Genomic DNA, 26,662 nt, shown 5'->3' with positions numbered 1-26,662 from the left:
ATCCAGCCCCTGCCCCACCAGGAACCCTCTTCAGATGTGGTTGGTGTTGAAGGGCCCTAGCTTGCTGCACACGTAGTCCGGCTAATACGCTCAAGACAGATGCTCTCATAAACAGCACTCTGCCAAAAAAAAAAAAAAAAGAAAAATAGGACAGAAGGCAGATGGTGGGGATAGGTGGTGGCCTTCTCCTCTCTTGAGGCAGTGTGGCCAGGGACTGGACCAACTATACAGGGTCTCAGAATTAGGCAGAGAGCCACAGTGGGTTCCTATGACACAGCATAAGTGGTATTTGTGGAACACTGGTCTTGAAAAGGAATATAAAATAACTGAAGCACAGAAAATGGGCAAATATGAGACAGTGGAAAAAAGGGAACAGTCCTTCAAGCTAAAAATACATGTGGATGTGTTATTTTAGTCTATTTGGCCTCATTTTTTACAGGGCTGTCTGACATGCTGCCTAGAGGCACATTTACAGAATCACATCAGTAATGACAAAGATCTCTTCAAGTGCTACTGGGTCTTTATGCTTTCCTCTGGGGGCTTTTAGTCAACATGGCTAAATTATGTTATACTGTAAAACTTTTCAGGCTTTGCAATTCTACTTGCTTTTGCATTTCTATAATACATACACACATAAACACACACTTGCTACTTTTTAATACAAAAATTAAACATACTCATTTAAAAAAGTTAAAATATAAGAATACACAAAATAAAAAGTGTGACTTTATCGTCCTTCACAAATGCAACCTTGTGAAAGGTCAGGACTTTTGACCCACGCCCAGTGTCATAGCAGTTGGGTTCTTCGGAGACTTTCGGAATTTGCTCTGAAGGAAAACTCTCGGCACACACAGACCTTCTTTTTTATTCACTGTTTCCCGAAAGACATACTCGTTCACCACTTCTTCATAACCTGAGTCCATAAAGAGCTGGGCCAGGAATTCTGTAAGACATGCAGATCAACAACACTTGATATTTGCTTTGCGGTGATGAGGAGGACTGGAGGGCTGAGACAGATTTTTTTTAATGTAATGAAAATTTCAATGCTAAACTTTCAATGCTAAAGTAACACTCCTACTTCTCATCATGTTACACCCCCGAAAAAATCCCCACCTAAAATTTAATCAGAAAAGTTTAAGGACAACCTAGAAAATACCCACAGTGCCCTATTGTGAGTCCCCCAAATACAAATGTCTGAGTAAAAAGAAATAAAATTCCAACTGGCTATCTTCATACGAAGTCTGCATGTGTTCAATTTGTTTACCTCAAGCACCTCATCTATCCTAACATGAAGAAGGAAAATTTGTGACCAGAGTAGGGGAAAAAAAAATCACCTAATGATGATATGCTCTAAGGAAAATTTAACCCAAATAATATATCACTACACTTTAAGTGAAACAAATGGAATAAATGGCTATGTAGCAAAAATAAAGACTCTGATTAAGAGCTTATTCCAAAGATTGTGCTCTGAAGCACTTTGCAGCTATTATTGCATCTTCTCAATTATTTACAACTGGTTTAATCAAATTTCATGAATCAGAAACATGAAAACAAATTTAAAATTTTTACCTGACATTTTTATTTTACAATTTTAATGGTAATCAATCATTTTTCATTTCATTTTGGAATCAAAACAGTATTTCAAGAAATACAGAAGTTTCTAAGAAACCAAGCTTAAGAAGTAATTATTTTATGGTCCATATAATTAAGTTGGCTTAAAACTAATGTTCAAAATACCTAAAACATTGACATAATGTACGGAACTTGGATGTTTTTATCAAAAATTACTTTTTAAGGAACCCCCTCTAGCAAATTTATACATTTAAAAACAGATCCAATCACTTTTATAGAAAAATGTTTCTTGCCTTTGTGGCCTGAGAAAGTAATCTCAGGGCTTTACACTGTCTTATTTGCTTTATTTTTGACTGAACAAAGTGAAGATTCTGAGTTGCCCTCCCCTTTTCCAGCACAGTTCCTGGTACAGCATTCACCTAGTGTGTGTGAGCCTGTCCACTAACCCAGGCTAACTAGACATCGTCACCAAAAGAGGTTTGTGAGCTTACCACGGCCAGGGGCTGTGTCTATGTCATCCCAGGTGCTGGGATGCCATCATATATGCCATCATAGGTAAATGGCATATGTCAGAAAGCTTATTCCAGGGTCTCGTGCTTGTGTACTAAGTACTGCCACCCGCGGCTTCCCCCAGTATTACAGTGATAAAACAGATAAGAAATAAAGACAGATTCCTTTAATCTTACCATCAGTAAAAAAATATGATCTCGTTCCATCTTGTCTAACATAAAAGTTTTCTCCAAGTTTGCTGCCGGCTTTAAACCTAAGCATGGCATGATCATATAGTCCATAGTCACGAAACAAGACATTTTTGCCTGGTTTTAATACCTGAAAAGGAAAAACAGGCTGCATATAACTTTGGGGAACCCAGTCAAGTAAAGCTTACCATAAAATAAAAATCTGACTTAGGGATTATATTAACTTATACTTATGATAATTATAAAAGGGGGCCAGACTGAAATACCCCTAATATGAAGGAAAAAGGGCCTGCTAATCAAAGGTATAGTCAGACAGTAGAGGGAAACTTCTTGAGCACTTACAGGAACACAGTGGAAGGTCCAGTGTCATACAATTAAAATGTTAATGACATTAAACAAAACAGTCTTATCCTCATTAAAGCATTTATTAGTCATCTCCTAGTACATGACCTTATAATTAAACTGCCTCTTTAAAAATATGTCATTTTGGCTTTTTCCTGATTCCGGTTAGCTTTCCTCATTCTGAGTCTCAGTACTGGTTTCACTGTGCTACAATTATGTATAGCTTGCCCATCAGGCTAATAACTGACATATGCCTAGCACTGTACAGCTTACCACACGTGATCTCATTGGATCTTCATCCAATTCTAGGAGCAAGGAATGTGTTTACTGTCCTCATGTGAGATAAGGAAACTGATGACAGAAGAGGTGATTTGTCTACAATCACATATCAGCTAGTTAGTGGGGGAGACAGGACTCACATTTGGGTTAAAAAGCATCATATAATAAAAGCAGAAACATTTGTTTGCCCTGGCAGGTGTATGTGTGGGGTATCATTCCAATGCCATTCATACTACCAACAAGAAAAGAGGCTACGCGGGGCAGAGTAACTTCAAACTGTGCTGCACTTCTTGATGTGAGGAGGAGTGGATCTTCAGGCCAGTACAGCTGTTTAGGGAAAGGGATCAGTGTGAGGCCCAGACAGGAGTCCCACACTAAAGCCTTCCAGATACATGTATCACAGGGTAGGTGTCTCAAAAACTGAAAACATCAGCAGGGTGTGGGTGTTACTTCCTCTATTTTACAAAGCATATTGCATATGCTTTCCAGAATGAAAAGTGAGATGTCTTGGGACACTTGTTTATGTATGTATGTATGTATGTATGTATGTATGTATGTATGTATCTACTTTTATTAAGTTTATTGGGGTAACATTGCTTAGTACAATTATATAATTTTCAGGTGTAGATTGTAATCTGACATTTGTATATTCTATTGTGTGTTTACCACCCAAAGTCCAGTTTCCTTCAGCTACCATATATTTGATCGGGACACTTGCTTTTTATGTGAAAATTCTTTCAAACTGCGTTAACACTACCAAATAAGAGTGGACTTTAAAGGGGGCTCTAATTTTATTAAATCTTATTCTGACCCATCGCATCAACAAGATGATTTTTAAAACATATGACATATGTTATTATAATAGATTTTTTCATGTAGTTTCATGTATTTCCTCTTTCTGAACAGAATATGAAAGACTGTCCATAATATTTGCAAGTGTGCTAGCAGATTTTCTCATTTAATAATTTTTATCAATACTAGCATGCATTTTAAATATTGTCAGTAAAGAGCTTCTTCTATAAAAACATTCTTACCTTGGTTAGAAATGGTAAGTTTTAAAATCTGAATAATTGAGAAGGGAAAATTTTGAAAAAATTAACTCATATGAGAAAGACTTATTCTTCCATTTCAGAAGGAAGGAAATACTACGTGGGACAGTGGAAAGAACACTCACTCAGTTTCCAATCAATTTTGGGAATCTTGATTCATATCCCAGTTCTTCCATTAACTAGTTGAATGACCTTGAGCAAGTAATTCCATCCCTCTGTATATGTTTTCTCGTCTGTAAAATAATAATGATACTAATGCCTCTTTTGATCATGGCACTGGATAGTTAACCTGGCATTTTTCAATGTTAGGTTCTTTCATTCTCCCAACTACTCCAAGAATTGGATAGACGAAGTCTATTATGCCCACTTTAAAGTAAGTAAGGCTAAGAGTAAAAGTTACTTGCCTGAGGTTTCAAGGCAAGTCAGTGGCACGAGGTAGACCAAATCCAGATCTTCCAATGACAAATTTGGTCCATTTTTACTTCATCATTTTAATCAAAAAATGAGGGAATTCAACTTTAAGGTTGTCTTTCAGTTTAAAATTACGTAGTTTTAAAATTTCTTTGGTATTAACGTCTTGGAGTAATTAGATCTACAACAGCTTTTATAATTCTTTTAATATTTTCTAAGTAGACAATTATATTATCTGCAAATAATGAGTTTTGTTTATTTCTCATCCTTAAACCTTTTCTCTTCTTGTCATTTTGAGCTGACTAGGACCTCCAGTACAATGCTGAATACAAGTATTGGTAGTGGGCGCCCACATCTCCATAAAGTTCTTGATATTCCTTATTCTATCCTAATTTCTACTCCTCTCTCAAACCTGAAACACTTCGTAAGTGGAATTACAAGTATCCACAACCTCTTCTTAATGTTCCCTTCATTCCTGCGCTCACAGAAACCTGACTGTCCCCTGATGATAATGTTTTCCTTGCAGGAGCTCAAGTCATGGCTGTGTTTTCTCCCATTACCCTTGTACCACCGGGCTTGAAGACCGAGCTGGTGTCCTCCTTGCTCCTCATTGCTACTTTCTGTGCATTCTCCTTTCTCCTCCCTAAATGCCCCAGATCTGAATCTCCAGTCATCAGATTATATCACCCAGTATCCCTTTTTGTTACTGCTGTCTTTTAGTTCCATGGTCACTTCCCTTCATTTCGTTATGAACGTATCTTCTGGTTTATTCTTATTCTTAACACTGCTCCATTCTTAATTCTGGTCAATTTCAATATACTTGTGGATTATCCTTCCAAATATGCTGGCTTCTTAATGACTTGAGCTTCTCTTCCAAAGATCTTGTCCACTATTCTACTTAAACCTTGTCAAAACTAAAAAGTATAATCCTCTATACCCTGTCATACAGGTCACTCCATGACCACCCCTACTATCTTTTCAGCTGTCCAGTTCACCATCTTTATTAATCCTTTACCGTCAACCGGACCTTTAATTCAGGTGATCCTACTGTCTCTTCCCAGATGCCTTTTCTTCCCTCTTTAGCAGCTTAAGTTCCATGATTATTTATTGGTAAAGGCTGGGTTCTCATCTGCTCACATACCAGGGGCAGGGAAAAGGGTTAGAAAAAACCTTACATGAGGAGGGCTAAAACCAATATGGCAACATCTGAATTTAATAATAATATTGTTTTAAGCGAGAATTATTATCCCTAACAAGTTTCCAGTGTCTTGAAATTTCTACCTTATTACTCTATTAAAACAATTAAAATTGGGGTTAAATTTTAAAGTAGAGCTCTAAATACATAGAAGCTCCCTTACCTAACATTTACTTTTCAACTTGCTGAATGCTCTCCACTTCCTTTGTAAAGGAGGGAGCCCACGACTGACTGAACAGATGAGGCTTACAGGCTTTCCAGACGCATGCTTGCACTTTAGTGCCCCCCAAGTAAGCTACATGCTTACCACTAGTCACTTACGTGTGTTCCCAAACTTGCCTGTGCCAGTTGTACTTAGATTTATAATTATACACGAGTATATAAACAATGCAATATGAACGTGAACAGAAGCCATTTTTATTTTCTATGAAAAGTAGGTTGAATACTTTGGAAAGATTTGATAAAAGAAGAAATTAACAAACTATTTAATTACGTATGGAAGAATCAACTGTGGAAGTCAGGGTAAAAATATAAAAGAATCTGCCCTCACATTACTTTCCAATTGTTTTTAAGTTCTTATTCCACTTTTAAAGAAACAAAAACTCTTTCATATGTGTGGTTCATGTCGGGAAGATAAATGGCTCTAAACTCAAAGAAAAGGCCTTGGCTTTATATCAAAAGTGATAAATGAATACTAATATATCTTAAGTTATAATAAAAATGTCTCAGGTAAGAATTTACCATTTTTTATGATTTCTTGACTTAGCTGATTTTTAAATTAATCAACACTGATACCAATTGTATAGATAAGAAAGCTGTTACTGTAGTTTACAAAGCATCTTCATATATGATCTTACCTGCATCTCACAATAACTGTCAGTGAGACATACCTCCATTTTACAGACAAGGAAATTTACACCTCAAATTCCCAGGGAAGGAAGATGAGGTGGCTTATCTCAAGTCACATCACTTACAAGTGAAGCTTTACTTCCCGAGTGCTACAGCAGCCTCCTGGTGGCCACAGCAGTTTGGGTTCTTCCCATTCTAAGAGCGAATGATGGCAGTAACAACAATGGCTGACTGAAAGAGCACTTACCACGTTCTAGGCATTATGTTAAGTGCTTTATTCATATCTCATATAATCTACCCTAAATCCTAAGATCTAGGAACTATTATCTCAACATTGAGGTAATGAAACTGAGGCTCAGAGAGGATATGGAACTTGCCTAAATAGAGAAGCCAGATTTTGACTCTAGGCACTCTGACTGTATGCTCTTGATCACTGAATCACACTTCCCTCTACTTTACGGCAGGACTCCAAAGATCCCAGGTTAACTGAAAAATCATCCTTGCTCCAAGGCTGGCCTGAAGAAGAGCAATGGCCACCAGACAAACCAAAGCTTAGGGTGGATGTTTTATGCAGGAGCATCCCTTTCCATACACTGACAATACATCCTTCATAGTGAGAATGGGGACTCTGAACCTAGATGGTACATGGGCCTCAGAGGGAAGGTAAACAAGACCAAGATGTCCAACCCTCAAGTGCAGGCTCCAAATCACTAACCTTATAAATGTTTTGTAAGACAAGCTGCATCTTATCAGGGTGAACAGCAGAGAGCACAAATATCAACATGACGACATCCACAGACTCTGGGGGCACATGTTCCAGAAGGTCATCTTTAGTTAGATCACACTGGAATACCTTGCATCTTTCTGTGTCATATAAAGGATTTTGCTAGAAAGGGAAAAAAACACAAAGAATTTTAATACGACATTCATGTTGATACATATAGAAATATAGAGCCTCAAAAGGAGATCCTGTTTCCACTTGTACTACTGCACAGAAATCAATGATGTTTGTTACTGGGTAAAACTGAATAATGAACCATTTACATACTAAAGCATGTAATATTCAATGTTGCTATGAGAGGACAAGATTTCATTTTAACAACTTATTATTAACTAAAGAGAGAACAGTCTATTACTTACTCAAAACTGAGTATTTCAGAAGCATGTATTTCCAGGGACATGATAATCCACACTGGCCTCTGCTTCCTTAATCCTCCTTTGAATCATCCATTACAAAACTAAATCCTACGAGAAGTCTTTCCGGCTCCCCTTACTGGGATGCTCCCACAGTTCCGGTTATATTTTCCCTTGATGCATAAAGGCAAATAAGCCTAACTTTTTTTTTTTTTTTTTTTTACTACAAGTGTGTTCCTGGTACATTTTGGTTGGTGGGTTTCAACACATATATAAGAATATTTTGAAGAAAAATATTACTTTTCTTTAAATAAAGATCTAAATAAAGAGATAGACATACGAAGTGGTTGGATGGGAAGATTCAGTATTGAAAAGATGTCAATTCTACCTATCATTGCACTTACAATCTCAACTGAATTCTAATAAATATCTAGAAACTTGACAAGATAAGTCTAACTAACCTGGAAGCAAAAATCTTTAGAAATAGCCAACTCAACCTTTAAAATGAAGAGCAATGAAGAAGAAGGTACACTACTGGACATCAAAACATTATAAATGTAATACTAAAACAATGTGCTTTGAGAATGGGGACAAACAAATCACTGGAACAGAACAGAGTTTCAAAACAGACCCATGTATATAGAGAAAATTTAGTATTGGATACGACAAAAGACAGATGACAAAGATGACAATGAGATTAAAAGAATGTATATAATAAAGGTAACAATTATCAGGGAGGGAAAATGAAATTTTCATTTAATTTATTGTGTTCAAACAATTAGCTTTCCATTTGTATTAAAAGACTGGCTACCCAAATGAATTAAAGGACTTCCAGTTTCAGCACAGAGATGTACACCAGTGGAAAGATGTAGCTCCCATCCTTAAAACAAGAAAAAAGCTGGACAGAGTAATGAACAACCAAAATCTGGAAAGAGAAAGGTGCCTTCATGGAAAGACAAGACCCAAGCATTTGCTTACCTGAAGCAAAAGCCTCCAGAGTGGAAAGATAACACTAGAAATCTGACAGACTGCTGGAATGTGGGTGTTATATTGTGAAGCTCCTGGGGGCTGAAGTCACAGGGACGTTCTCACCCTTTTGCAGGGGTTTCACCAGAAACATCACCAGGCTTTCACAGAGAGGACGGGGTTCTTTCTGGTGCTGGACTTCCTTATCTCCTTTACAGAAAAGGTTTAACCTGCTAGGGACAGGTCATTTGAGGCTGGCATCCTTAGGGAACTGGTGGAATACCACTGCTACTGGGGGAAAGGAATGACTCTGCCCAGATCTAGTCTTAATCTGCAGGAAGAAAAGCCTCAACACCAAAGAGGAGGGCAGTAGTGGATACCTCATACAGCTCTATTCTTGGAGAAGTAGAAGGTCATACCCTGCAGACACAGGCCGGGTATGCAGTTCAAAAACTGAGAATCAGAACATTAGCGAACAATCCCTTCTCCCATACCCTACCAACAAGTCTCCAGTAATAAGAATAGTGGACTGCAGCTGGAAAAGCCACAAGAGCAGATTCTTTATGGGCAACAGCACAAAGGGAGAGAAGCCAAGAGGAGAGACAAAAACTGTCACCAGAGGCGTGTAAAGTCTGTGGTGCCCATAGCAACAGCAAACCTCACAGGTAACTACAGTAACAGCAGACCTCAAACACAGCCCAACTTCTGTCTAGATTACAAATCCTTATGATGTCAGTATCCGCTGCCCTATACAACAAATCTGGCTCTTAACAAAAAAGTACAAGGCATACCAAAACACAAGAAAAAACTCAGTCTGAAGAGAAAAAGCAACCATCACAACCAGACTCAAATATGACACAAATGTTGGAACTAAAAGTTTGGGCATTTAAAATAACTATAATTAATATGTAAAAGGCTCTATAGAAAAAAGTGGACAACACACAAGATCAGATAGGTAATTTCAGTAGAGACAGACTACAAAAAAAATCAAATGGAAATGCTAAAAACCAAAAACTAAATAACAGAAATGAAGAATGTTTTTCATAGGCTCATCAAGGAGAATGCTTATTGCCTAAGAAAGAATCGGTGAACTTGATGATGGGACAAGAGAAATTATACCAACTGAAAATGCAAAGAAAAAAGAAGTTTAAAAACAAAAAAAGCAAAACAGCATCCAAGAGCTGTAGTACAATAGCAAATGGTGTAATATACATATAACTGGAGAAGAGAGAACAGAGCTGAAGAAATATTTGAAGAAATAATGACCAATGTTGTTCCAAATTAAAAAAAAAAATTAACCAAAATTATAAAAAGAATGTACAGGTGATTCTATAACTCCTAAACAAAACATAAAACTTTAGCACCTCAAAAGGAACAGGTTAATAAACTTGACATAATAATTTAAATCCTGTCATAGAACAATACCATAAAACAACGTTGAATAAACTAGAAGAAACGTTTGCAACATACATAACAGAATCAGAATGTATACTAAAAATGAGAGAAAATGACAAAAAAATGGGAAAGGTTAGGAACAGACGATTCATAATATAAGCACCATGTGAGCTGGGGTTCTTGTGTTTTGTTCACTATTTAATCACAGTGCTTAGAACAATGATTGGCACACATTAGGCTCTCGATAAATATATGTGAAATGAACTCACAAGTAGGAAAATACTAATGCTTATTTACATATTATAAAGACTTCAACTTCACTGATTATAAGGAATGAACAAATTAAAATATGGAGACATTATATTTTGCCCATAAGATTGGGAGATATAAAAGACTGACATCAAATGTTGAGGCACAGAGAAAAATTTATCTTTATATTCTTGGTAAAATTGTAAATTAGTATAATTTTCTAAAAGGAAACGGCATTATCTATTAAAATTTAAATGTGTATATGCTTTCTCCAAGGAATTCTACTTCTTCCATTATTCATCACAGAGAAATGTGTACATGTGTTTTGGGGAACATGTGCATAAGGCTGATTACATTAACCCTACTTATAAGAGCAGAAAATTAGTAACAATTTAAATAAATATCAACAAGGTAATTGTTAAAGTATGGTATATCCATTCTATGGAATACTGCAATAGGTAAATAAAATATGGTAGACCTATATCTACTGAAATGAAAAACTCTGCAAGATGTAGTGTGACAAAAACAATATATAGTACAATGTGATACCACTATTAAAAAGTCTAATAAAAAAAAAATCTAATGGATGCTAAAACTCTGAAAAATTGATAGAAAACGAGGTATTTGCATGTTGCCAAAGTATCCCCCATATATTTGTTCATGGCAAAAGGGAAATACCTGTACAACAGAAGAATTCAGTAGTTAGTACTTTAACCGAGTGACTAAAGTTAGTGTCACTTATAGTAAGATTACCAGACCTTATTGCCTCCTGACAGGATATAATATGAAAGATACAACATCACGTACTAAAGTATTTTTGCCAAAAATAATTTACCCAATTTAAATCTAACTGCTAGTTTAAAGAAAAAATAGGGGCTAGAGGAATAAGTTCAACAATGACACAATCAGAACAATTTGGAAAGTAGGGCCTCCCTCACTAAAGAAAATGGTTGCTCTTCAAAAACTCATTGTCAGTGGGGAAAAAGGTCAATAGGAAGGGTAGGGATATTTTAGGGTAAGGAGATTTAAGGTATATAATAAAGTATAAGATGTAGTCCTTGATTAACTACAGCTATAAAAGATATCTAGCACTATGGGGAAATATGAATCTAGACTGGGTATTAATGACATTAGGAGATTACAGTTATTTTTGTTAGATATACATGTTTTGTGGTCATGTAGAGAAAATTCTTATCGAAGATGTACGCAGGCTTATGTAGCAGTAATTTTACTTTAAAACAGTTCAACAAAGAAAAAAGTCTATAAAACAAATGAGGCAAAATGCTGGTAAATCATTAAATTTGGGTGTAAGTATATGAGTGTCATTATGGTATTTATTTCTACTTTTCTGAATACGGTTGTGTTTCTATATGTATTAATATCATGTATGTAAATAGGAAAACTACATATATGGTGATCACAGCTGGTTAGCTCCAGGGAGAGGACTGGAATTGGCCAAATGGGTATAGAGGGCAGGTTAAACAAGTCTAAGAAAACAAATGTAACAGAATACGAGGATGGTGCACCAACCTTGACATATTCAACTGCTCTTGGAGAAAAATCACAAGCATAAGCAAAGATGTTCAGATCTTCTTCTAAAAGCGGAAATAAACAGTTCCCAACCCCACAGCCAGCCTCGAGCATAGTCAATTTTTGATTTTCAAACTGAGGAAAGAGAACTCAAAGTTACAACACAATACATTGGCATAATGAAGAAACAAACCAAACAAAAAGGTCCAAAAATGAAAGACAAGGCCTCTGCCACCTTGAGCAAACATTAAAAAAGTAAACTGATTACTGAAAGCTAATATTGATATATCAATTTGTTGTGCAACATTGAGCAATTTGTTACGGAGAAAACACAGCATAATGGCTAAGAGAACAGGCTCTGGGGCTAAACCACCTGCACTCAACCCAGATTCCTCCCCTTGCCCCTGTGTTCTGTCACTGGACAAATCACTCAAACAGCTTTGTACCTCAATTTCATCAGTAAGTGGAGATAATATCAATGCCTAATTGACAGCCTTATTAGAAGGCTTAAATTATAGAATACATATGAAGTTCTAGAGAAGGGCCATGGTAAAGTGTTCATCATCATCACTACTGTGAATCTGAATCTGTCACTTAAGTTATTCAGTACAAATTTAATATTTACAACTTTCAGATTACAGAAACAGACATGTCCATTAAAGTTCTCTCTCCTATGTATTATACAACCCAAAGACTGCTAAAACTACTTGAGACCAGTTTATTTCTCTCTAAGGTACAAAGCATTCTGGCAGGCTTCATAAATTCTCTACCTCATACTTCCATTAAAAAGCAATAAAGCACTCCTCTTCTAAACATTTTAAATGACGAACAGCTCGAATAAGGTGTAACATTACCTCCCTACATGATCTGAGCTCCTTAAACTCTCTAGTGGTCCAGTGTCTATCTTTGAAGAAATTAGTACTATTTCTTTTGTAAAAAAGGTCCCAGTTCTTCTGAGCCTCTTTTTCCAGTTTTTGTTGTTTAAAGTCAGACACTAAAACTTGGTCTCTTTTCAGTTTCTCCTCTTCTTCAGAGCTGAGAATCCGTGCCTGCAGCCCTTTCCTTTGCAAAGATGCCATCTCATAAGTTGATGGTAGTATATTTAACATTGCTGAAGATTCTCCATCCCTGAATAACTTGAGGAGTCCAAGCTGATTCTGCAGATATAAGCAGATGTGATGTGGTTCCTCAGGTTGGGTTCAAGCCTCAGGCAGAATTCCTGCTTCAAAGGAAAAAGAATGAGATTCCGATTAGTGGTTCTAGAAGAGTTCTTTAAGACGCTGAGTTAGTAGTTCTAGAATAATTCTCTCACAGAAGTTAAATTCACCAAGCATTTACTAGTGCTGACTCTACACAAAACCCCACCCACTAAACGAGGAGGTCACAAAGAAGACCAAGACAAAGTCCCTACTTTCGTGGGGCTTACGTTCAAGTGGCCCAGGACTCTCATGCGCCGAAGTCTAATTCAAACAAGAATAAGTCATCTACTATAATAAATCGGTTTAGTTTAGAAAAAGGACATTCCCAATAACTGAATGAGAAACCTTTGAGAGAAAATACTCATTAACTTTCGGTGCCTGTGAAAGGGGTGACTTAACAACAGCCACAACAGCTGCCCTAACTGGAGGCAGGTGGTCAACTGCCAGACAGAAGTGGGCTCATCGTTTCCCAAGGACCGGAGACTCAATTTTTTTCAGGGGAAGATGGAACAACTATGTCCAGATGACCCGAGTCTCTGACTGCACTCACAAGAAGCTGTCTCCCGACCAGAGGGGGCGTCGCTTTCCAGGAACTGAGGCCCTCGCTCCGCCATCACGGCACAAAGACAGAGCGATGCGTGGCGTAGTGTCCATCTGCCTCAGGACACTCGGGGTAAACTAGGGCGTCCAGGCTGCCAGGGCCTGCAGAGAGCCGGCCATACTGGCTATCATACCCGCGTTAATCTAGTCCACCGCGCTCTGGTCATCAGTTCCTAGACTCACCTGGAGGGGTAGGGTCGGGCGCATTCAGCCCTCAGGCAGATCCAGACTTCGGAAGCAGAATTTGGGAGCCACCGCGAAAAGCCCTGAGCCTGGACAAACCAGCACCCAGAACTTCAGAATCCCGGCGGAATTCTATTGCCATGGCACCGCCCCCGCCACTTCCGCTACGAACCCAGAAGTCCCTCCCCGACGCCGGAAGTCCCGCGGCCTTGCTTCAGGGGCTTCCCCCACCGCGACGCGGAGGTAAAGACTTGCTTCCGGCCCCTGTTGGGCGCCGGCTGGGTTCCCGGTACACTCCGGAGCGGTGTCCCCGGAGCACCGTACTTCCGGACGCCGGCGCCGTAGGCTCGGGCCGCGGCTGCTTCAGTAGAGCGCCGGCCCAGGTGCGAGGCCCGTGGGGGGCCATGAACGGGACCGTGAACCCGCTGCTGGACCGCGAGGAACACTGCCTGCGTCTCGGGGAAAGCTTCGAGAAGCGACCGCGAGCATCCTTCCACACCATTCGCTGTAAGTCAGCGCTCCCCACGGTTCCCTTTGGCTGCTCCAGCTGCCTCTTGTGCCAACCTCGACTCCCTTCTCTCTTCCCTGGGTCTTCCAAAGTACAGGGAACCCCTTGCCTACGTCACCTATTTTCTCTCTTAACCCAGACCTCAATTTACCTCCCCCATCCCCCGCCTGCCCCAGCTGGCTCGTCCCATACCAAACCCATCGCCACTCCCAGTTATTCTGCCTTTTGGCCAAACACATTTTCCTAAGTTCATTGTCCCCTTTGCCATTTCAAGACTGTGACCCCACATCAGATTCCAGTTCTCCCTCTTATCCACCCCCCGCCCTTTCTGATTACCCCACCAGGGTTCTCCAAGTTTAAATGACTCCCTGTTTGCTCATGAGCCTCATCCACTCCTTCCTATTCCATTCTCTTCTCCCCCGTTTTCCTCAGCTTTCTTTCCTTGGCTGTCTTTGTTTTGAACACCCTGTCACTATGCTTCATGCCCTCTTGCAGCCGAAGAATGCGCATCTTCTTTGCGCCCCATCAGAGTCTTTCTCCTCCAGCTTTCCGCACCTCCTTTGACTTGGTGTCTTTTGAAGTCATCTCTATTGCCCTGACGTTAACTGAGGGCCAAATCCCATGTGGGTGAAGAATAAAATTAGAATTTGTGAACCTGGAATAAGTTAAAGCTTAATCTATGTTTGGAAGCAGAAGAGAGCAGGCATAGAGAATGTCGAAATAGTCATTATGCTGGGCCTTCCTTTTCTACATGATTACAGACTCTGTTGAGGGAGGGCACTTCCACTCTATGTTCTGGGTAAAGATTGGCTTTTAGGAATTAGCTGACTGAGCATCCCTCTGTGATTCATGAGCTCTGGGTTTCCTGTCTTGGTAGTGGTAATGCTGGTTAAGACTTGTTTTTGTCAAAGGAGCTAATAGATGTGACTCAACACATTGGAAGAGGGCGTGTTAGAAAATGAAGTTCCATCCTTGTATGATCACTTGCCATGCCATTACTGTGTTTCCTACTGACAGCAGATCAGCTCTTTCAGAAGAAGAATATTAGGAATGTGATGAGCATCATTTCCTGAGCAGTTTACTAAATCGATATTTTAGTAGAGTGAAGGGCAATGTAGAATTTAAATGAGACACTTCACATATGCACCTGGCCTGCAGTTGAGGCAGGTGTGTGTTAAAATGGAATAAGATGGCTATCCATGTTGTACTTTCCCTGCAATTCAAAAACCTGGGCAGAATTAACCTTTGGAGATACAGTTCAGCCATCTACTCCAAACATCTACAGGAATGTTTCGTTAAAACTATGGAACTTGAATGGCAAATCCTAGTTTTGACAATTCCTATGCAAAAATGAAATCAGCTTATATGACGCTGTAGCCTTTCATATTTCATGTAAGGTTTTACAGTCAGAATTAATATTAATATACTGTTATATACTTATTAATATACTGTTGTTTTTCATCCTCACAACAACCCTAACAAAACACTACTATAAATAATAAGCATTAATTTTCATCTATCACTGGGGAGAAGGTAATATCTTTGTTTAATAAAATGGTGTAGAAATTCTAGCTTTTTTTTCCTTCAGAATAATCCATTTTGGGTGGGAGGAAAAGTATATGGAGGTATAGTGAAACAAGATTGTCCCTGAGTTGGTCATTATTGAAGCTGGGTGATGATGGTACACAGGAGTTCATTGTACTGTTCTCTCTGCTTTTGTATATGTGAAGTTTTCCACAATGAAATAATTTTTTTTAGTAGTCTAAATTATTTATATTTTCCATTTATCTGAGTAATAAATTTTAATTCTTAAATGAGAATGCCCAGAAAGCCCTTAGGATAAGTAACCTGGTAGATAAATGCTTTTTTCCCTTTCCCTTTAGATGATTTTAAGCCAGCATCTATAGATACTTCCTGTGAAGGAGAGCTTCAGGTTGGCAAAGGAGATGAAGTCACAATTACGCTGCCACATATTCCTGTAAGTTTATTACATTGTTGTTTTTTTAAATGTAGAATCATTGTGAATCCTTATATTTTACGTTATTACAATTTGAATTTCCTACTGTTTAAAAATTTCTAATTTTCTAAAGGGCCAACATAAGGAAAAAAGGAATCTGGGATATAGGATGGGGTTGAATTCATACTTCTTAGGTGCTTGATTAAAAATGATTCTTTGCCATTTTCCCCAAGCTTCTTTTTCTTCCGTTTACTACAAAATAGGCAAAGATCCTATCCGAACACCTAGACCCTCTTTTAAACGTGTGTAGCTTTTCCCCAAGCAGCTCCACAGAGAAAAGCCCTAGGTGCCACACTGATATAAAACAACAATAGTTTAGGTGCGTGGGGTCTGCCAAGCTAGGGGTTAAGGCTGGCAGGAACGGGATTTACATCTTTCATATATCTGGCAAAGGGTGAAGTATAGGCTGATAGTTTCAGGCAAGAACCAGAGGTTCAGAGCATTCAGCTAATTGAGTGATGAGAAACCCAGTTAAAAGCTGAATTGAGAATCTTTGCAGAGAGAGGCTTTTGTGAAGCCTTGCTCAAGGCAGGACTCTGATTACAGAGTCCAAAGGATTAGACAAAATACGCTTGGTGAACATGTGTCATTGCATGTCACAGTCCTGTTCTGGAACATAATAAGTTTTTGCTAACCAGTGGTAGAATGAAAACACTTTGGACAGGGAGACCTGGAAGCTTTATGTTTTGGAAAAATTACTTGTCTGCCAGTTCAAACTGCTATTTCATTACCTACTACCTTTGGCAGGTTACATCATCTCCCTTTGGACCTTACTTTCCCAAATGTAAAGTGAAGGAGTCAGATAAATGGTCCCTAAGGCCCCTTCCTACTCTAAATTTTTACTGTCTGAATAAGTCAAGGAGCCAAACAGTTTTTGAATCTATACAGGGATTAAATCCTATATTTGGCAAATATTAATTGAGCACCTCCTGTGTGCTGGTCCATTACTAGGCACTGAGAATACCGTCTTGAATAAAACAAGTTGATTGTCCTTGTGGAGTTTGTGGTATGGAGTTTAAATATAAGAAAACAGTGCTTATATTAGAAAGTCAGGGAAGGCTTCCTTAAGGAAGTGACCTGTGAGTAGATTTGAAGGTTGAGTACAATTGAAAGAGGGGGAGCAACTGGCATTACAGGTGGAAGCCTTGTTAAAGCCCAAGAAAAAAGATATTGAGGATCTGAGAGAATGCCAGCTGCCTTTTGCTCTGGAGCACGAAGAGCCCAGGAGTTAGTGGTATGGGTGAGGCTGAGGGCTGAACAGTTGGTTTAAAGATTTAATTACTTGACTTCAGATCAATGGGTTAGTGATCAAAGGGCTTAGACAGGTGAGTGACATGATGTACTTACTCTGAGCTAACCAGAATAATGAACTGCCCTTCGTGATGCTCTGTTGGTTACTTGGCATGAGGGGGAAGCCCTGGACTCTACAATTACAAGGAAATATTAGAGATGGCTCACTAGTTTTACTTCTCACAGTGAAAACTCTACTCAGTGTAATACAAGTAATGGTTAATTTGTTTTTCTCAGTTCACACTTTACCATTATTTGTAACATTTCCCGAACCTCAGGAAAATGTACAGTAATTTAAAAATTTATATTACCTTTCTTGATTACTTAGAACCAGTAACACAGTCATAGATTCTTGCTATATTATTATTTCCCCTTTATGTTTGCCTGGGAAGCCAGGAGTTAAAATAGAAATCAGTTTATTCTGTGCTTTTTGAGTCGCTCTGAGAAAAGATTTGATGAAGTAGAGTCACTTGTAAATTCAGTTTTGATATTTATAACTGGTGTGTTGATTTTGTTCATCCTATACCTTTTTTTTTATGGTGACATTGGTTAACGAAATAATGATAAGTTTCAGCTGTACATTTTAACAGTAAGACACACATATATATATATTTACACTGCGTGTTCAACATCTTATACTTTTTGTGGCATTTAGGGATCCACACCACCAATGACTGTATTCAAGGGGAACAAACGGCCTTATCAGAAAGACTGTGTGCTTATTATTAATCATGACACTGGTGAATACGTGCTGGAAAAACTCAGTAGCAGCATTCAGGTCAAGAAAACAAGGTATGTCCATAACCAGGTACAGATTGAGAAGGTGTTTCTGTATCTTTGTATTATCCGTTGAATTATTTTATAAGGATATGAACACCTGGGTACTCAGTATCCTATTGATAATCTAAACAACTTCACTTGTCTTCTCAGACAAATAAGTAAAATATCTTTTCCTCAAATGTAATGGAAAGAAATAATACCTTTAAGACCCGAAACATAGAAGCCATTGGCGAAAGGATGTGCTTTATAATTAAGTTCATTTTGTTAATCTCTTGATTTTGATACAGTCCTACTCAAGAGATTTTAAATTTATAGATTTATAATTATGAAAGAATAATTGAATGGTATATTCTTTATTAGAGTAAAAACATTTTTTATAAGATCTATTTGAAGTCATTAGAAGACCATTAAAATAAAGCTTTGCTTATTTTTTGAGCTAGTGAACTGTCTTTAATATTTAATTCAGTAGGCATTACATGTTTGATATGAAGCCAATTAGATTTTATTTTTAAGTCAAATTCATTTTATAAATAGAAGTAACCCAGTAGTTATATTGTGATATAGCAATTATTGTAATATAGCAATTACATTTTAAAGAATGTTAATAGCTTGATGTTTTTCTGTTTGTGTTTCCTCAAGTCATCTTTCTTCACTCGTTTCACATAAAAATAAAAGCTATCATTTATTGAGGGGTTATCATATGCCAGGAGCTGTGCTAGACGCTTTATGGCATTATCTCATCTTTAACTAACTCTTAGAAAGATGCTATTGTTATCCTTAAAAACACAAATACACAGACGAAGAGACTGAGAATAAGTGACGTTGTGACCTGTCTTAGTCCAGTGCCAGTGCATTGTAGAGCCCCTGTTCTTCTCCTGCTGCTCAGTGTATTTGTATTAATTACCTCCATGAACCAGGTGTTGCTGTTACTCTTCCAGGAGCTGATGGTTGTTCGCATTTCTCATACTACTCAGTGTCATTTGGGGACTAGCAGCATTTAGCACATGGATGCTTGTTTAAAGTAGAGAATTTCAGGACCTACTAAGTAGGAATCTGTATTTTAATGAGATCCCCAGATGATTTATATGCACACTGAAGTTTGAAAAGTACTGGCCTAGTCCATTTACAAAAGAAATTTTTAATGGATAGAATTTCCTCAGTTTGGGATAGAATGCTTTGCTTGTCTGCCAGCAAGAGCTGACAAAATGAGCAAGCAGTAAATAATGGGAAAATTTGCAAACTAGACAATATTTCAATAGCTATTTAATAACTCATATACTTGTGATTATCACCGTATAAGTCAAATAGTCATATTTTCTCTTAGTAAAATGACTTCTTATAACCACATCGTATTCTACATATGTTTTATCTGATTCTTGCTATAAAATGTGAGCTCCTTGAGGGCAGCAAGTCTGTTGTATTCATTTTTGTATCTCTGGTGCATAGTGCAGTACTGAAATACTATAGACAGTTGTCGAATGTTAAAATTATAAATGTCAATATTTTGCAGCAGTCTTAAAAGCAGGTGGACCTGCGGAGACTTCTAGGTGCTCAGTCACATGGACAAGTTTGAGAAGCACTGGTTTTGTCCCTCTGATTCAATGTCCATATCTTATTTCAGGGCTGAGGGGAGCAGTAAAATCCAAGCTCGAATGGAACAGCAGCCCACTCGTCCCCCACAGCCATCACAGCCACCACCACCTCCACCACCACCGCCACCTCCACCACCTATGCCATTCAGAGCTCCAACAAAGCCTCCAGTCGGACCCAAAACTTCTCCCTTAAAAGATAACCCTTCACCTGAACCTCAGCTGGATGACATCAAAAGAGGTAGAGAGCAATTCTTGGAGGCACGATCGCAACTTAGAGTATATTGTAGATGTTTTTGTGAACATCACAAAGCTGCTGTATTGGCATAATGACACGGGCATTCTCTGCCATTGAAAAAATTTTTGCAGAGTTCACCATTCCAGAAGTGATGAGGGTCAGGTCTTTTACCACTTACCTCATTTGAAAGGGGAGTCCAGCCACAGTGACTTCAGTTGTGGCTATCTTTGCAGCATTCTGCCTAGAAGCCCAGGATTTAAACAAGCATGACTACCGTCTAAAGGTCTATATGGCACACCTTGAAGGCTTTGGAAGAAGAAAATTCCAAGGTGCTGCAGGTAGAAACCAAGTGTGCCAGTGTTAGTATAGTATCTAGTTTAGAGGGATATTTAAAATACCACGAGTAGTGAGTGCTTTGTGCTAACACAAAGTTTATAAATACGAAAGTGTCATGAGGACCAGTGGACATGGACACTGGTCTAGAAAGACTTAGTAGCCTGGTCTGGCTCCTCTCTCCAATGCATATCTGAGATAAAGAAGTTTACCTTGGCTTTCTCCCTTATGCAGTGGATGGTTTTAGTTGTCCAGACTTTCAGGAAGTTATGAGGGTAAGTATTATATTTCATATCTGTAAAGTTTTATGAAAAAAAATTAAATCCATAACAGTAGTAAATAGGGAAAGGTAAAGAGTTGTCCTTAGAAAGTTTGCCTTTCCCACCTTATACATATGCTATTTTTCAGGAAACGAAATAACTCTGCATGGCGCACAGCTGTTAAGCCTCCTGATTTTTTTCCCTCAGGGATATTGGAATGCCATTTATGGAAGTTTTCACTTTAGTTGAATAGGAGTTGGACCCTGAGTGGTTAGCTGTTGCCAGTTATAGGAACCATAGCCATTTAAGTTGTGTTTGGACAGGAAAATCTATGATGTATCCTTAATATATTTAGTGACATTGAAATGCTTAGGTAAAACAGGTTTTTCCTTCCCTGCTTTACATCTATAAAAACACAATACCTGACAAGCATGGCTATTAGTCAAATACATAAAGAGGACAGAGGAAAAATGTTTTCAACTATTTTTCTTCAGTCACCATGGTTCCTCCCGTAGGCTTCCATTTGTGGGACATAAAAACTGGAAAGGACCCCAGAGTCTGTCTGCTCTGGCCCTTCATTTTTCTACAGTGTCTTGGAAAATTCATTGACTTCCACTTTAGTCTCACTGCTGGTAGGAGGTATATCCAAAACAAGCACTCAGACTTTCTAGTTCCTAGTCAAATATTTTTCAGTTCCTTAGCATAATATTGCTCTTCTCTTATTTGGTATTTAATTCCATAATTTACCATCTTTTTTTTTTTTTTCTTACCAGATAAAGGCAAAATAGACTTAATTCAAAATAGACTTAATTCATTGCTTTTACAGAACAGTCATTATCCTGAAACAGTCAGCTTTTTGCTTATTTGGGGTGAATTTAATGTTTCCATTGTCTCTCTGGAGACAAGTTAGATGTTTTTGTTTGTTTGGTCTGGTCATTTTGTTTGTACATTTTTAAGGAATAGAGAAGCAGGAGTTTGTTTTACGTTATTCCTCATTGCTACTGGTTTTGCCAATTTACTATTTATAAAAGGCTCAGTGTGCTGTCTTGAGGGTGGTTGCAGTACTGACCCCTGTCGTGCAATTTTATTCCAGTGCTGACCCCTGTCGTGCAATTTTATTCCAGAGCTGAGGGCTGAAGTTGACATTATTGAACAGATGAGCAGCAGCAGTGGTAGCAGCTCCTCAGACTCTGAGAGCTCCTCGGGAAGCGATGATGACAGCTCCAGCAGCGGAGGTGAGGACAATGGCCCTGCATCTCCTCCGCAGCCTTCACACCAGCAGCCATACAACAACAGGCCAGCCATTGCCAATGGAACCAGCCGGCCACAAGGAAGCAACCAGCTCATGAACACGCTCAGTAAGTGTGCTTTCCGTTTTCTGGCTGAGAGACGGGTGGCATGTCAGGTCAGAGATACACCTTCTGTTTCTCTTAGAGAAGAATCTAAAAACCTGGAGATATTTAAGGCATGAGAAAGGATCCTGACAAAGATAATTTGGAACAGAAAGGAATAAGACAGTAAAAATATCAAACAGTAAAAGAAGCACAAAACTAAAAGTTTGTTGGTTTTTTTCCCCCACTGGCACAAATTAGGTTTTGCGACTTCTGGAAAATACTGAAACTTGAACAGTTAGGCTCTATTTTTGCATATATCAGGCTTTAGGGATGCTGCCTGCCACTGTACTGTCACCTTACCTCAAGTCCTTATACAGTCTCCAGACTGTGGTGTCTGTGGCCCGCAGTCTTGGGAACCTATGCTATTGCATATATTTGGAGACCAGCTAGCCTTTGGCAACAGGGGAAGGAGGAGACATAGTAATGTCTGGGTGGCTTTCAACATAGTCGATACAAAAAGTAAAGCAGAGGAACACAAGGACAAGAGCAAATTTCCCTGTTTTGGAGGTAGGGAGAATGCAGGTTCTCTACCCTCTTCTCTCTCCAGAATCCTAATGAATGCTGTCCCTAGTACGACTTCTTTTAAGGAGATTGGAAGGTCTGAAGGCAATACTGGGGATATGATATCAGTTAAGGATGTTGTCTACTATCTCATTATGTGGGCCCAGATTCTGGATATCAGAGTATATCTTGGTGTTCTTTTTAGTTGCCTAGGGATAGTAAGTTTCACATTGGGATTTTGGTATTCATAGTGGAAAAGTACCAGACAGCTACTGTAGCTTTAACTCAATTCTTCATTTGTCCCAGTCAATGCTAAATTATTCTTTCCTCTTAGAAAGAAGGAGCGAAAAGATGGTATAGTGGGCGTCACTGTGGCACTACTTACCAGTGCTTTAAACTCCTTTTAGCTTTTTATGTCTCCAGGTCCTCCATTCCTACAGCTCCTCGAATGGCAAGACCTTAATCTTTGCATACCTCATACACAGTAAAGCACTAGAGTTACTTAAACCAGGATTGTCAACTGAAACCAACTTATAAACCCTAAAATCACAGTAAATAGCACAAATTTGCCAAACTCAAATGTAAAAATATTCAGTAATTCATTTTAAAAGAACAATAATAAACCATCACATTTTAACAAAAACTTTTTATGAAACAAATTTTCAAAATCAAAAAATATTTAGTAAGAAGAGTAACATTGCTTTAAAATTTTGCAAATCTTTTTAATGCCTGGCTTAGTAGAAAGATGGATTCTTACATGTGCTTCTGCATTCAGTCTGTTGCCAAAAATTGTTTAGGTTGAACTACGAAGAAAACCTGGCATCACACATGTATGTAGTTTGAAAAGGAAGGACCTCGAAGTTGGACGCTCCTGAAAGGGTCTCAGGGACCTGAGGGTCCTCAGAACACACTTAGAGAAGAGCTGGTATGGAGATTAGCAACCTAAAAATATAGATGTTTACTTTTGTTATAATCCAGTTGGTGTCAACTGGGGGCCTGTTATTCTTTTTATTATATTAGAGTGAAATGTTTAGTACTTATGTTCTACACTCCTAAAACCTAAATTCTGCACACCATACAAAAATTTGAAGCTTACAAAAGCTAATTAGTCCAGATTTCAGTTTTAAAGTAACATGAATATCCTGTATAGAGGTATACGGGGGGGATATTGGATTAGCATGTTGCAGGTATAAACAGTATTCAGCTTCCTTAATGGGAAGCCCAACTTGGTGTCATTTTAGCTTTTATAAAGCAACTCAATGTGAAAAATTCTACTAGATAGTGAAAGTTATTTAGAAATATTTTCTTGCTATTTATTAACACATTTTAAAGCTATCTAGCCTACTTCTCCCCTGTTCTATCCCAGTAAACAGCATTGATGTGCTTTGCAGGTACCAAAAATAGCATCTCTTTCACAGTTTTGACTGGAGCAGTTTTGTCAATGAGCCAAATCAGTTTTTTTCTCTACTAAATTGAATTGGCCTGCTTTTACTATAGTGTGATAGCCAAGGCAGTCAACCAAAGAATTGTGGGGAAGTCATTTTTAAGTTGTGTACTTTTGGTTTGATTCTGTTTTCTTTTTATAGGAAATGACTTGCAGTTGAGTGAGTCTGGCAGTGACAGTGATGACTAGAGTTGGATCTTTCAAATCAACTTTTTGGTGCACAAATACGCTGCAAGACCGGGCTACTTTGCATGAAGTCCATTGCCAAGAGGAAAATGTGGTTCAGTGACTGTAGTAGGAGTTTGAGGCTCTGGACCTTTCAGATATTCAAGTCTTTAACTTAGTGGTGATGGGTGATTTTCTCATGTAATTTTTGAACAATCTCACGTTTCAAAGTTTAAGTAGATCTGTAGAAGAACTAACAGAATTATATTTCTATTTGATTAACACTGTTAATGAAAAACATACAAATGTGCCCTGGTCTAGGTTACTCAAAGGCCATATCTTCACCAGGCCAGTGATTCAGTTTTAAACCTCAGCAGCCACCAGTTTGGCCAAGTGGTCTGCACCAGCGAAATGAAACACAGTTTTTGAGAGGTAAGAGAAACCTCAAACTGCAGTGTAGAAGTATGTTAAAACCACTTTCATTTGTGGACACAAAGTGGTAAGGAAATTTTGTCTGACTCAGCCTGATAAGCCTGTGTAGAAATGGACTTCCAGAAGGAGTCCTGGAGTGTCAGTTGGGTGGGACCCTGGAGCTCTTGTGGTTCAGCCCCCTCATTTACAAATAAGGAAAGGGAAGCACACAGCTGGTTTACAACCAGTCTCCTGCCCCCAGTCCAGGCTTTCCCCACTGCTCCCTCCCTTGAATCTCACTTACTGGAACCAGAGATTCTTACACATGTGACTTATAAATGAACATTGGAGTTTTTATTGGATTCCGAAAGAGAAAAGAGTTGAGCGCTTCTAGCTCAAATTTAAATCTAGACAGTCCCTAAATGCATGGGCTAGTGAGCAAATTAAACCAGCAGTCACTGTGCTTACACATGACTCAGTCAAACTGGGGCTTTCGTTCCATCGCAGATCCATATTAAGTGTTCTTCACTCAGTGGATTTAATAGGGGATGGTCAGAGCGGAAGAGAGGCATGATGAAAAACCCTTTCTGAACCAGTTAACCAGCTGCAGGTTTTCAAAAACCAGAATCTAGATAGGAGTTCTGCAATATGAAATGAGCACATTCTTTTGATAAGATATTTTTGTTCATTCTTTTTGTACCACTGTTTGTGCCTGACTCCCAGACTGATTTGTATTTTTTATATACAACTAGAAGAAAGTCACAAGATTGCCTTCTGTGTGCAGTTTCCATACTGAATCTGTTGCAGGAAACTGGTCACTAGTAAATGTTCCTTACTGAGTGTATGTGTGATAAATTGTCCCATAATTAGGATGGAATATCCCATTCCTGTTATTTGAATGAATATGTCCTGAGAAATTTCCATCTACTTATGTTTAGTGGGTATCAAGAACATTCAATATGATTTTCCTGCCTGGGGTCCTCCACTTGGATGGCCTCTCCCTCCCCAGCTAGCGGAGGGAAGCAGTCTGGACCTAGCAGGGAATTAGGTGATCCACAGTGGGGGCTTTGTTAGAATAAAGCTTTACAGAGTCACCTTTTTTACCCACATCGTGGCCCTACGGCCAGCGTCCGGCCACGTGCTCACACCACTGCCAAGTGTGGGCTGCTGGTGCACGTTCGCCCCCTGTGGTAGGTACTTAGCCCATCAGGAGGTGTCGAGGTGTCCGGTGGATTTAATGGCAGGTAGGAACTTCTTTATAATGAGTTGATAATTGCTTTATAATTCCTTGGTAATGACAGCTCAGGGAGGGTGAAGGTCACGATTGGGAGACTTGAATTGTTACTGGATGTGAGAATGTTTCACTGCTCTTAACTTGCTCAAGGTGGGGCAAGTTCCAGGAACTTGAACTAAAAATATGTTTAAGCCTCTTTTTTTTCCCTTTCCTAAAGTCTTCACATATATAGACAGAACTGTGGTTTTTGGCATGTTGGGTAAACATTTGTTTCTATAGGAAATGCTTGCACGTGGCACTGGGTTTGGCGAGTCAGGCTCTCTGAGCTTCAGACTCCCCCATCATCCATCCTGCCTGGCATCGCGCAGCTGTCTTTTAGCACAGTCTAGGTCGGTTCTCTGCACAAAGCCTTCGGTGGTTCCCTCTGTCCGCCCTCCAGCTTAACCCACCAGAGTAAGGAATTTTTTCTTTTTGGAAATCAAGAATTTGGCCTTACAGACTACTCACGAGCACCCTCGTGCCAGCCCAACTTGACTTGTTCTTCCTGCCTCTGTGCCTTCACAGTCTCTCCTCCCCCTCGCCCCCTCCAAACTTTACTCCTGAGGTGCTGTAGGTGCCATCTTCATGGACTCCTCCTTGTTCATTGCAGCTGACTGGAGTGCTGTGTGTACGTACTGACCTCGCTTGAGCTCTGGTTAGTATGAACTCCTGAAAAGCAGGGGCCCTTATTCTCATGTCTATCCTCTGGGGCGTCCACAGGAATAGACATTCAGATGCTTATAGCCCGATGAGTGGGAGGCGGAGGGAACCAACTATCGGAGTAGAGAGGGTAGACTTAGAGAAAACA

General features: G+C 39.0%; 2 protein-coding genes across 4 annotated transcripts; one reads left to right on the top strand and one right to left on the bottom strand.

The window, feature by feature from the left end:
- Positions 1-505: 505 nt before the first annotated feature.
- Positions 506-13,813, bottom strand: METTL6 (methyltransferase 6, tRNA N3-cytidine). Of its 3 annotated transcripts, none has more exons than XM_039837094.1 (6): positions 13,652-13,813; positions 12,524-12,891; positions 11,670-11,804; positions 7,111-7,281; positions 2,259-2,400; positions 506-943 (listed from the first exon to the last, which is right to left on the bottom strand). In XM_039837094.1, the coding sequence occupies exons 2-6, from the start codon at positions 12,776-12,778 to the stop codon at positions 762-764; spliced, it is 885 nt and encodes a 294-aa protein (XP_039693028.1). In that variant the 5' UTR covers positions 12,779-12,891; positions 13,652-13,813; the 3' UTR covers positions 506-761. The 3 variants fall into 3 exon arrangements, with proteins under 3 accessions (XP_039693028.1, XP_039693027.1, XP_039693029.1); XM_039837093.1 differs by having other exon boundaries at positions 12,524-12,888; positions 13,652-13,793; XM_039837095.1 differs by lacking the exon at positions 11,670-11,804 and having other exon boundaries at positions 12,524-12,888; positions 13,652-13,793.
- On the top strand, positions 13,768-26,301 carry EAF1 (ELL associated factor 1). The gene is made up of 6 exons (XM_039837092.1): positions 13,768-14,158; positions 16,043-16,137; positions 18,122-18,258; positions 19,868-20,076; positions 21,791-22,024; positions 24,148-26,301. Exons 1-6 carry the CDS (start codon positions 13,792-13,794, stop codon positions 24,192-24,194), a joined length of 1,089 nt encoding a protein of 362 aa, XP_039693026.1. The 5' UTR covers positions 13,768-13,791; the 3' UTR covers positions 24,195-26,301.
- Positions 26,302-26,662: the final 361 nt, after the last annotated feature.

The sequence above is a fragment of the Pteropus medius genome, unplaced genomic scaffold, assembly GCF_902729225.1.
Source record: "Pteropus medius unplaced genomic scaffold, Ma_sr-lr_union100, whole genome shotgun sequence".
Lineage (NCBI taxonomy): Eukaryota > Metazoa > Chordata > Mammalia > Chiroptera > Pteropodidae > Pteropus > Pteropus medius.
Note: the sequence above shows the minus strand (reverse complement) of the source record. Positions and strands in the feature narration are given on the sequence as shown.

Bases quoted from the DNA above. Each gene is read 5' to 3' on its own strand.
- EAF1 (XM_039837092.1), top strand. From the start codon at position 13,792: ATGGCACCGCCCCCGCCACTTCCGCTACGAACCCAGAAGTCCCTCCCC. The intron at 14,159-16,042 runs GTAAGTCAGCGC...CTTTCCCTTTAG, and splicing joins ATCCTTCCACACCATTCGCT to ATGATTTTAAGCCAGCATCT. The intron at 16,138-18,121 runs GTAAGTTTATTA...TGTGGCATTTAG, and splicing joins TTACGCTGCCACATATTCCT to GGATCCACACCACCAATGAC.
- METTL6 (XM_039837094.1), bottom strand. From the start codon at position 12,778: ATGTTAAATATACTACCATCAACTTATGAGATGGCATCTTTGCAAAGG. The intron at 11,805-12,523 runs GTAATGTTACAC...CTCTTTCCTCAG, and splicing joins AGCTCAGATCATGTAGGGAG to TTTGAAAATCAAAAATTGAC. The intron at 2,401-7,110 runs GTTAGTGATTTG...TTTCCTTTTCAG, and splicing joins TCTTACAAAACATTTATAAG to GTATTAAAACCAGGCAAAAA.